The sequence below is a fragment of the Macaca nemestrina genome, chromosome 1 (genome assembly GCF_043159975.1).
Source record: "Macaca nemestrina isolate mMacNem1 chromosome 1, mMacNem.hap1, whole genome shotgun sequence".
In the NCBI taxonomy this organism is placed as follows: domain Eukaryota; kingdom Metazoa; phylum Chordata; class Mammalia; order Primates; family Cercopithecidae; genus Macaca; species Macaca nemestrina.
Window position 1 is genome coordinate 73,752,501 of NC_092125.1, and position 12,386 is coordinate 73,764,886.

Here is a 12,386-nt window from a genome sequence, read left to right on the forward strand (position 1 = left end):
TACTCTTAGAGAATAAAAATTTTTTAAAGGCAAATTTTTTTTCATGTTACCATGAAAATAGTCTTTTCCTCTCAGACTTCTGGTAAGGGTCTTAGGTAACCATGTTTCCCAGACCACACTTTGAAAACCGCTGTTCTAGACCATTGTCCTTTCCTTCTTTCCCAACCTTCCTTCTCTCCCATCTGGTTTTGGATTCATGCCTTCTAGACTTAAACTTAACATAGCCTTCAGCTGCCCTCTGGGTTACTATCCTTCATTCCTTTGAAGTTATTAGCTCCAGTTCCCTGATTGAATTTTTCAACCCCACTGGATTCTCTTCATTGGTCACTTCCCCTTTTTGTCAGATGTGGAGTCTGTCCTTATAATCACTCTTTAGCATAGAGCCTCGAGTTTCTTGGGTCTCTCCATCTCTATGGCTGATTATGGCTGGGAAAAAGAAATGCGCGTGCACATGTCCACACATGCACACACACACCAATGCTGTCTCAATTCCTGACCTCTATCTCAAGTGGGCCTTTAAAGCTACCCAGCAATCCTACTGTATAATCCTTTTTGGTTCTCTCTGTTACTCTCCTGGGTGATACTTCATACTTTTTTCTTTCTCCATGAACTTACAACACCTCTGTCATTCTCATTGAGAGGATAGAGAAAGCCAGGAGAAATTTTCCCTAAGTTGTTATCGTCACATGTGCCCATCTCTGTGTATCAGTTCTGATGTTCTCCATTGTTTCTGTTGTTACTGTGATTAAATTTTCTCTGCTCTTACCTAGGGCCAGTTTCTCCAGTTATCTACTAGATGCTATTTTCCCTCACTCCTCGAGTACATTGCAATTCCCCCTCTCTCCTAAATCAATAAAAATTTCCCACTCTGTGGCATCATTTTCATCAGCATACATTCGTGCAGTAATTCAGCCTTAAAAGCAGTAACAAAGACTACCCTACATTCTCTTCTAATTTCCTCCTTTTTTTTTTTTTTTTTTTTTTTTTTGCTTCTCTTAAAGCTAGTGGGCCTTAATCCATTTGGGCTGCTGTAACAAAAACATATTCTTGGTGGCTTATAGATCTATTCTATAAATCTATTTGTCACAGTTCTAAAGGCTGTGAGTAGGCCAGTATCAAGGCACCAGTAGAGAGAGAGTAGTTATCTCATCTTACTGTTTCCATGTCATCTTCTCTCTCAGACTTGCTCTGATTGTGCTTTTCCCCTCAACCAATCCATAAAACTATTGATAGTGTCACCCATGATCTCTGTTCTGCTAAATCCCATGATCAAATTCTAGTCTTTCTCTTACTAGAACTGTCATCTGGTGTGTTTTATATTGCTTAATTACGCCTTTGCCTTTGAAGACTTTCTTCTTTTGCCTTCCAGGACACCTTGTTGTACTGATTTTCATCCTAGTTCTGTGTTTCTTCTTAGTTCCTTTTGATGGTTCTGCCTTATTTGCCTGACCACACAATATTGGCATACCTCAGGGCCCAGTCCTTGGACTCCATCTTTTGTATTTATTCTGTTCGTGATCTTAAAGCCTTTGTGAATGCTTTCTATATGCTGATGGCTTGCAGGTTTATATATCTAATCTGGACCCCTTAACTGAACTGCAGAATTTTATATCTGTGTTAAGAGTCGTAAGACCACTCCTGGATTCAGTGATTTGCTAGGAGGACTCACAGGACTCAGCGTATAGAGGTTCTTAGAGCTATGATTTATTACAATGAAAGCATACAAAGCAGAATCAACAACAACAAAAGACACATGGGTCAAAGTCTGAAGGAAACCAGGAGCAAGCTTCTAAGAGTTCTCTTCTAGTGGAGTCTCTCAGGATGTGCTTAATTCCTACAACAACAAATTGTGACAATACTTGTGAAATATCTGTCAGGGAAACTTACTAGAAACTTAGTTTTCCAGATCATTACCGGAGGCCAGTTATGTCAGCATCCTTTGCCTAGTATGTACCGAGATTCCAGATTCCCAGAAGGAAAGAAAGTGTTCAACATAAGCTGCATTGTTTATGCAGTTTAGGCTTTTTGTCACCATAGATTAGATTTCCTTTACCTAGAATTTCAGGAGTAGAATTATATAGTATGTATTCTTTTGTGCCTGGCTTTTTATTAAACTTAATGCTTTTGAAATTCATCCATGTTGTTGCATGTATCAATTGTCTGTTCCTTTTTATTGCTGAGTAGTATTCCATTGAAATAATATGGCAGATTTGTTTATCCATTCACCTGTTGATAGACACTTGGCTTATTTCCAATTTGGAGATATTACGAATAAAGCTGCAGTTAACATTCAAGTAGAAGTCTTTCTGTGGAAATATCCTTTCTTAAGGCAAATATATAGGAGTGGAATTTCTTAGTCATGTGGAAAGTCAATGTTTAAGGTTACAAAAAACTGCCAAACTGTTTTCCAAAAGTACCTTTTTACATTTTTACTTGCAGTGTGTGAGAGTTGCAGCTGCTCCACATGCTAATCAACACTTAGTATTGTCGGTCTTTTTAATTTGAGCCATTACTGTGGATTTTAATGGTTCAGTGCTTTTAATTGTGGCTTTAACTGCATTTTTCTGATAATTAATAATACTGAGCATCTTTTCCTGTACTTAATGACCATTTGTATATTTTGAGAAGTGTCTCTAAATCATTTGCCCCCTTTTTGATGAGGTTGTCATCCTGTTACTTATTTGTAAATTTTTTTTACATATTCTAGATTTATGTTTCACAACAAAGGAAATCTTATCCACCAAGGGACATTTGGAAATGTCTAGAGACATTTTTGGTTGACACAGTTGAGGGAGGCCTGTACCTGTCCTCCTTCCCCTTTTCTCCATCTCTCCCTTGCTCCCTCCCTCTTCCTCCTTTTGAGCTTTCTAGATCACTTTATTAACCTGAGGTTGTGGGAGCCCTGATTTTTTATTTCATTTTTTTCTTCTCCGTTCTTCAGTTTAGGTATCTTTTATTGATCTACCTTTAATGTCTTTTATATTTCTGCAGTATTCAATCTGCAGTTAAGTTCATCTAGTGAATTTTCATTTGAAATGTTGGACATTTTCGCTCTAGCATTATTTTTTGATTCCATTTTCTAGTTTGTTTCTTCTGCTAAGATTTCTTTTTGTTCATTATGTTCACTTTTTAGTATTTATAATAGATGTTTAATTCATTAAAGTTTTTGTCTGCTAATATCAATATCTGGTTATCATGTTTTTATTTTGGGTCACATTTTCCTGTTTCACATGTCTAGAGAGTTTTGATTATGTGCTGTACACGTGTGTGTGATACATTTTGTAGGGTTATGAATCATGTTGCCTTCCTTTAAAAGTTGTGAGCTTTGTTCTGGCAGGCAATTAAATTACTGAAGGATCTTGAACCTGTTAGGCTTGTTTCAGTACTTTGTTAGGGGTAGGTAGCCTCTTCTAGCTTTATTTTTAATTTTAGGGCAGGGCTCCTTTTCAAGGGTGTAGTCCTTATTTTTAAGATGTTGCTTTTCTGGAATCTTATTTAACTGAATGCCTGAGGGGCTCAGCAAGAACTCTCTACTTATATTGATTTGGAACTACTCGATCTACCCACATATATGATCTCTGGTATCTGATATCTCCAGTTACCTCTTAGTCCTAAAGCTGCCTGCCTGCCTTCTTTTCTTTTTTCTTTTCTTTTCTTTTTTGTTTTCTTTTCTTTTCTTTCTTCCTTCTTCTTTTTTTTTTTTTTTTCTCAGAGTCTTGCTCTGTTGCCAGGCTGGAGTGCAGTGGCGCGATCTTGGCTTACTGCAACCTCCGCCTCCCAGGTTGAAGGGATTCTCCTGTCTCAGCCTCCCTCCCAAGTAGCTGAGACTACAGGCGTGTGCCACCACACCCAGCTAATTTCTGTATTTTTAGTAGAGGCAGGTTTCACCATGTTGACTGGATGGTCTCGATCTCTTGACCTCGTAATCCGCCTGCCTCGGCCTCCCAAAGTGCTGAGATTACAGGTGTGAGCCACTGCGCCTGGCCAGCAGCCTTTCTTTCCTTGGAGATTCTTGCCCTGCCCAGGTGCAATTTGGCCTTAGCCAGGGTCTTAGGAAAACACTTATGCAACTTTTATGCCACCTCTTCCCCACTGTGGCACGGTTCCCTTCCTTCTTGTGCTGTACCTACAAATTCTAGCCTCAAGTTCTTCGCCTCCTCAGTTCAGGGAAATCATCTCTCTTTATTTGGTGTATTAGTCCATTTTCACACTGCTGATAAAGACACCCAAGACTGGGAAATTCACAAAAGAAAGAGGTTTAATTGGACTTACAGTTCCACAGGCTGGGGAGGCCTCACAATCATGGCAGAAGGCAAGGAGGAGCAAGTCACATCTTACGTGGATGGCAGCAGGCAAAGAGAGCTTGTGCAGAGAAACTCCTGTTTTTAAAACCAGATCTTATGAGACAATCCATTCCCTATCACAAGAACGACACAGGAAAGACCCGTCCCCATGATTCAGTCATTTCCCATGAGGTTCCTCTCACAACACCTGGGAATTATGGGAGCTACAAGATGAGATTTGGGTGGGGCACAGAACCAAACCATATCACTTGGGTCTCACCTTGCTATGCTGTGATAGAAAGTACTCTTATGCAGAAAGCCGGGGGTAATGTGGGGGCTTGTCAGTGTGTTTCCATCTCTCAGGTCCCCTGCTGCCTGTTGTCCAACACCTAAAAACAATTGTTTCATGTATTTTGTCCATTTTTTGTTGTTGTTCTTATTGCTGTTTTGAAGTGGAGAATAATCGGGTGCCATTTATTCTATCATGGTCGACAGCTTAAGTCTTCCCAAACAACTTTAAGAAAAAAGAAATGTAACATAAACAATTTTGAAATTATAATACGTTGGTAACTAAACAGAAGCTAAACCAGTTGTGATTTCTTTTTCCTTTTTCAAGTAGCTATTCGTAACATACTAATAAGTGAAGGAAATTTTATTACTTGCTTGGTGTTCAAAGGCTAATGTGATAGGTAGCTATGTTATGAGCTGGTACAGTAGTAATTTGTTCATGCCCTGTAAAAGAAGCCATTTGTTGTTAACAGATGTTCTTCAGAACATGACAACACTATCCAAAGAAAATTGTTAGAGTTGGTATATCCGTGATAGGGCTCTCCCAGAGGCTGAACTCCCTTCATTATAACTTAGATAAGACAGAGTTACTGGGTTGCCGCTATAAGCAATATTTTACCAAGAGGGCCCCTTAAACAGGAACTGGTCATTATTTATACTGTTGTCTTCCCTGTCACTGGTGCTCAGGATTGTTGAGCCTAAGCGGGAGTGACATTTTAAATTTCATGAGACCATTCAGAGTGTCTTTCTTGATTTCCCAGAACCTCATCCTTCTCTGGAGTAATCAATGTTAGTTGGTTTTCCTGTTTTCATTTCTGCCTTTCACATAGCCCATGATACTGAATATAGTTGGCTTCACATGTTCTAAAACATGTTCACATTGTTTGTTATCATCAGTAAAGTACTATTATGTAGAATCCCTAAAATTGTATATACAATGTGAACTGATGACTTTATGCTTTGAAGTGGCAGGTTCATTTCTTAACCAATTAAGAAATGGGCAAAGGACTTAGCTTTGTGTGTGTGTGTTATACTTTATTTTGTTCTAGCTTTTTGGGCTGAGATAATGTGTTTCATGTGCATGCTTGTGTAAATATGGATTTTATACATATAATTAAAATGTTTATATAAAAGAGATTTCTGGCAATACTTAGCAAGTTTTTTGTTTTGGTTTCTTTTTGTCATGTATCATCTTGCTAGATGCCTTGCTTTTACAAGACTGATTAAAAGTTTTCAAGGTGTTATTTGTCACTAGTCTTCTGTATCATACAGTTCTGAACACAAAGAAAATACCTAGCACCAGTATAAGATTCAAAAGAAATCAGTAATCTTTCTGGCTTTTCTTTTAAAGCATGTTATAATTGCATTCAGTTGCTTTGTTTTTCCCATGAGTGCTTCAAGGTTTCATGCATTTTTTTCTCAGCTAAATGCTGACGAAGTTGTTTGTATTGGCACAGGTACTTTTTAAAAATAAATAAACTGATACTTGAAGCAGCCAAAGATCTATATAAAAGAGTATTTTAGAGGTGAGACTTATTTCCCAGCATTATTAGATAAAAAATATATTTCCCATAAAGTGTTTTTCAAATAAAAGATAATGCTATTTAAATGCTAGAATTGGATTATAAATTTTTTTTTTTTTTTTTTTTTTTTTTTTTTTTTTTCCCGAGTTGCTCTGTCACCCAGGCTGGAGTGCACTGGTGTGGTCTCAGCTCACTGTAACCTCTGCCTCTGGGTGCAAGTGATTCTCCTGCCATAGCCTCCCCAGTAGCTGGGATTACAGGCGTGTGCTACCATACCCAGCTAATTTTTGTATTTTTGGTAGAGATAGAGTTTCACTATGTTGCCCAGGCTGGTCTTGAACTCCTGACCTCAAGTGATCCACCCTCCCTGGCCTCCCAAAGTGCTGGGATTACAGACGTGAGCCATCGTGCCTGGCCAGTTATAACATTTTTAAGCTCAAGTGATCATTGAAACATTTAGCTTAGACCCTATTTTGTAGTTGAGATAAGAACCAAAAAAGTGGCAAACAAAGGTACTCTGAGAGCCAGGATCCCAACCCAGGTTCTCCTGACTCCTAGTGCAGTACTCTGCTAAAGAGAGACAACTGTATAAGGCCAATATGCCATACCAGGGTGAGCCTAGAATTCTCTGCTTAGGCATTGTTGGGTCTTTTGCTGTTGATTGTGATATGTGCTCATTACAACCTCGCTCACCTACACTTATCTTCTGTTTGCCCAGATTCCCTGAGCTTGCCATTATTCAGTCTCCCAATTAGATGGACTCCTATTAACCTTTAAAAACTCCAACTGAGATGGCTTCTTTTCTAAGATATATTTTCAACCACCTTTACATGCCCTCTTTTACCCCATAGATACTATTGTACCCTGTGCATCCTTCTGTTATTGTTATATCAAATTATAATTGGTTGCAGTTTTTTCTCTACTAAAGTGTAAGTTCTTAGTAACATCTCGTCGTCTTGTGTTTTTTAATCCTAAAGCCTAATGTAGTGTCTTTTGAATTAATTAAATTGAGATTGCAGTGCTGGAAAACATGGGGTTTAAAATAAGCTCTGAGTAAAAGGCCCGAATGTTTGTTTTTAGTATTGTGTGACTTCTTGCTGCTTTTTTCTCCTTTTTACTTATTTCCAGAATTTAGACACATTGTGGATAGTTGAGATTTCCAAGTCTGTGTGTTCAGATCACTAGTTCCTAAATATCGGGTCTATGGACAAGCTGCATCTAACTCGCCTATGGATTTTGTAACAATACAGTAGGTTTTCTGATTTAGTGAGTCTGGCATGGATCCCAGGATCCTTTTTGTTTTGTTTTGTTTATTTTAAATCTGTCAATCAGGTTATTTTGATGATCAACTGAAGTTAGGAACCAAGCTTCAGGATAAGGTGTTAGAGCAGTGTGAGATGGCTTGGAGCAGATTCTTCCTTGCTTTAGTAGTTCTGTAAGCTGCTTAAGAGCTTGTGAGTTTCTTATTTCTGGTCCCCAAACACGTATAGCACATAGTTTGTAGTAATGAGAATAGGTTTAAATTGTCACCTTTAAGATGTTTTTAATCCAGGTTTTGATTAATTATAAAAATGGTGACTGATTAACCTTTTTATTTTTTATCGTCATTTAAGGAGTGTTCAGCCTGGGTGTTCCTGTAGATGCTCTCTTCTTTATTGGTAACCAGTTGGTGGCCACGAGTCATACAGGGAAAGTGGGAGTGTGGAATGCTGTCACTCAGCACTGGCAGGTTAGTTTTAACTAAAGCATATTACAGAAGTTAAAATATTTCTGAAACGTATGCTGATTATGTATTTTTTTTCCTTGTAGAATTCATATTGTTTCTGGTTTCGATTATACAAATATTGAATGAATGTAGTGGTCAATTTTTTTACTAGATGCATATTTGAGCATATTTTCAAGAGTTTAAGTTACTTTGGAAAATAAGTGAGTTTTTTAAACTGTGGTTTGGCATTTCTCCATTTGTTTTAAATGTTCGAAGTTCAATGCCTTGAGCATGGTAGTCCAGGCAAATTTTATTTCCTGAACAGGAGCACAGATCTGTGTGAAAACCCATAATCTGTTCAGAGATGATAGCACGCTAAATACTCTCAAGTACTTGAGAGGAGTAAGAAAGAGGTAAGACTTTAAAAAGGTTAATACCTGATTCTTAAAGGAAAGAGGAAGAATTAAGGACTTTAAGCAGGGAGTGACATAAGCAGATCCATGTTTTAGAAAGGTAACAGTGGTTGCTAAAATGAAAGGTGGACTGGAGGTCAGGAGGGAATCTACTGCAGCAATACAGCAATCGAGAAGCAGAGCACTTCAACTAACGGCAGTGGTAGTCGAGGTGGCAAAGATGAGTACATTTGAAAAATATTTCATAGACCTTCCTAAAATGACAGGTCTGCTATCTGATTGATGTGGGAAATTGAAGAAAGAGAAATGTATTTCTAATTTTGGGTTTCTAGTTTGACAATCCAGTAGCTGGTAGTATTTTGAATTGATAGGAAACGTGGGAAGAGAAGCAGATAGGCTGGTGGGTCAAGTGAAGAATGGTTAAATTGATTAATACGTTTACTTTGAGATTCCTATGGTTATTCAAGGTAGATGTTAGGTATATAGTTGGAAGTACTCCTTTGGAATTTAGGAAAGAAGAAAGGTGAGAAATCTTTAGAGTCCATAATATTTATGTGATAAAAAAATTGATAAGATTTTCCATTGAGTGGGTATATAGAAAGAAAGCAAAATCCAAATTAGAACTTTGGGGGAACGTTAGCATTTAAGGGGACAGGATAGACGACGAAGAGCCAAAGAACATGACGTGATTGAGAAATGACATTAATTTTGGCAGTAGATATCATTTTCAAATATATATGTTAGGTGTTGGTGGAAGAAAGCTAGATGGCAGGAAATGAGGAAGTAAAAGATCAGAGAAAGGAGACAGCAGATTCAAATACCTTTCAAGAAGTTTGGTGGTGAAGGAAAGCAGAGAATCAAAGTGATGGCTTAAGGAGCAATGCTGGTTTGAAAAAAAAGATATTTGGTGCTTTATTTTTCCTCTAGGTTAGGACAGGCTTGAGCATACTTGTAGCTAGAGAGAAGAGTTGCCGGAAGGACCTGAAGATTGAAAGAATGGAGATTATTTCTGGTCCCATAAAAGTCAAGAGTGTATGTGGAATCTATAGCACAGCTAGAAAGGTTGACCCCACAGGGAGTGGATACATTTCTTTCTCTGTGACAGAAGGGTAAGGAAGGAGTAAAGAGAAAGGCATTGAAGACTATTGTCAAGTACTGCAGAAATTATAAATAGTATATTTGCAGTAGACCTGGGATCCATGTAGTTCTTTAGTTACATAATCAAGGTTAATTTTAAGTATTTGAGTCAGATGAAGCAGGTTTGTATGTAATCTTAAAAGTTTTTTGCAAAATCATGAGGACAGTTTCAATAAAATATTAATGAAAATGTTATAAAAGCATTGACTCTGATTCAGGTAAGATAAAAGTAAAAAAAAAAAAAATTAAAGAAATGTTTCTGTTTCTTGTTTCCATTTTTTTGTTTAATTCCATACCCCCCCCCGCCTACACACCCAAAATTATGTTACAAAAGAAGATTAATAAGGAATTAATTGGTATTGTCAAGTAGGTAGCCTAGGCTGTTACATAGCATAAGAGCAATTTTTAGGCACTATTTCCCAAGTTGATATTTTAAATTTAGATTTGTATTGGAAATATGGATTATACATGTTTCATTCTCATATCAAAGCAGAGAGCTTTGAAAGTTAGCTCTGGAAAGGCTTTATGTACTTTACTTCCTAAAGAATCAGATAACTCATGTGTATTCTGAGAAATAGAGATCTTCAGCCATAGTACCATCTGAGTGATAGCCTAGCCTCTAAGTACACAGTGGAGGCTGAGTTTGGGGAGGAAATATTGGTTCTGGGAAGAATAATTCAGAGTGAATTTCTGTGGTCTGATGGACTAGACTGGACAAGAATTTGGGAGTTGTTTTTAATTTAGCTTCTCTCTTTCCTGTTGTGAGGCACCTGTAGCACTGATGTTAGAAGCAAACTTTTTGTGTGTGTGTGATAGGTTTACAGACCTCCGCATATTAGGAATAGGAATAAGGCAGGCATTGGAATCCTGGGCCCACATTTTGTTGGGGAGAGAGAGGATTGACTTTTCAGTATTATGCCTTGACTGCTTTCTTAAGTATGGTCTGTTTGCTTACTTACAGAATTTATAGTAAGAAATACGAGATTCTTACTTAGATTTAGATATTCTAAATTTATATAGAGAAATATTAGATACAAATATTGAAACAATGTATATTGTTTATACTATGTATTAAATTATGTTAATTGACTAGTTTGTTTATACACACTTGCGTACCACATACCAAAGTAAAGGCTCTGGGATCTGGGATTTTAGCAAAAGCCGGCATGATTTCATGGGACAGTAGAAATTGAGCCTCCTACAAAAATCTGAAGGTTTAAGTTTCTCAATCCCTGAGAGGACTGGGAAAAGTTTGCCCAATAGTCTTGGAACAAGAAAGTTTGATGTGTGTTTGGTGTCTTGGAATGGGAAATGGAGATGCAAGAGTAAACCATTAGAAATTGAAACCAACATATTCAAATTAGGAGTGAATTGAAGCACAAAGACTTGCCTTTGTTGTATGAGAGCCCCAATTTGAGAAACTGATTTAGAACCAATTACATTTCTAGATACAGACATGACACCAGTTAGAACACTTTCACGAAAGAGAGCACACAAGAATCCTATCGAAGAAGTAATTTCTACTAAAATAACTTCCCAAAACTTGTAAACTTCACATGGAAACAAATGATGAAAAGTCATCAAACATAAAAAATTTGCAGTCCCCAAATTGGAAATAATGGAACAATTAGAAAGCTGCTGTATTGAAGGAATAGGACAAATCAGAAAATGGAGGGAAATAAAACACTAAAATTTAAAAGATCATTGAAAATTTTTTTTTAATTTATTTAATGGTTAAATAGAAGCAGAGCTAAAAGAAAATTAGTAAATTGACAGACACATCTGAGAAAATCATTTCCAGTTAAGCCAAGAGAGTGAGATAGAAAATATGAAAAAGGAGGAAAAAGTGAGAAAGTATTTCATGTAGGAACAGAGTAGAGGAGCCATATTGGAAAAGATAACAGCGGCTAACATTTTGGAGCAATGAAAAAGGACATGAATTTATTGATTAAAGAAATGTACCAAGTCTTGGCAGCCTAAATGTTTAAATGTGCTGTAATAAAAGATATATTACGATAAAAAGTATTCACAGAATAGTGACAGTTTGCCTGTAATTAGACTTTGAGCAGATTCCTCATCACCACTAGTAGACACCAGAAGAAGACTATGGGCATTCTCCAAATGGCAGAGAAAGTAACTTTCAACCTAGGTTTTTATACACAGCAAAACTACCTGAATGAGAAGGGTTTTTTTTCCAGAGAGAATTTCTCACTCATAACCCTCAATGAAAGGACTACTAAAGAAAAATGCCTTTTGAGAAGAAGGTTGTTTGTATTTGAAAGGGAAGAAATGGAATGCATTAAGCAGTGATTAGGAAATTGGAAAGTGGTAAATACAATGGTAAATTTAGATAAGTGATTATTTAAAAATTAATGGATGAAGGTTAAAACATCCTGTAAAAAATACTGATGAGTTTACAGGTATAGAGATTATAGTTAAAAGATTCTAGGGGCCTTACATGGGAAGATAGAGTGGTATTTTAAAACTGTAAAACATTTAAATTTACATGTAGAGATTAGTGGTAATCACTGTGTGCTACCTTATAAGAGAAAAATCCGCTTCCATATTTTATTTGTGACCACATGACTGAACCATGCATACTAATCAGTATGGTTTCTTGGATTCTTGCCATGAAGTTGTTAGGATAAAGAAGAGGCTATACAGTGGCTGCTTCCTTGCTTGTGCTAGGAGGGAACTCAGCAGTTACTAACTCACTGTGATTCTGCTTATCCTCTGCTTTCTCTGTTCTCGCTGTATTGAAGGGTAGACATGGAAAGAAAAGCAGATCATGATTAAGGGTTACAGAAAAAGAAGTAGCAAGGCTTTAATCCTAGAGCCCGTCCTCCCAGAGAATAAATGGTTAAAATGTTTGCCTTTGTGCCTTGGGAAGTGCTAGGCTCCTCCTGCTCTTTCATTGGAAAAAAAAAAAAAAAGTATCCAAAGGGAGAAGAATCTCATGGCCTTATCTGTCCCCATTTTCCTGCCATGAAGATTCTGGGGTAGGAGTTTAAGCCCTTTCCTTTAGTGCTAGAGCTAA

At 37.2% G+C, this 12,386-nt stretch overlaps 1 protein-coding gene across 2 annotated transcripts in view; it reads left to right on the plus strand.

Annotated features, from left to right (window-relative positions):
- LOC105493521 (potassium channel tetramerization domain containing 3) overlaps window positions 1-12,386 on the plus strand; it is a 57,268-nt gene that overhangs the window by 23,497 nt on the left and 21,385 nt on the right. For both annotated transcript variants that reach the window (XM_011761220.2, XM_011761221.3), the window contains one exon: window positions 7,708-7,823. In XM_011761220.2, coding sequence (XP_011759522.2) covers window positions 7,708-7,823 — 116 coding nt within the window. The remainder of the gene's footprint in view (window positions 1-7,707; window positions 7,824-12,386) is intronic.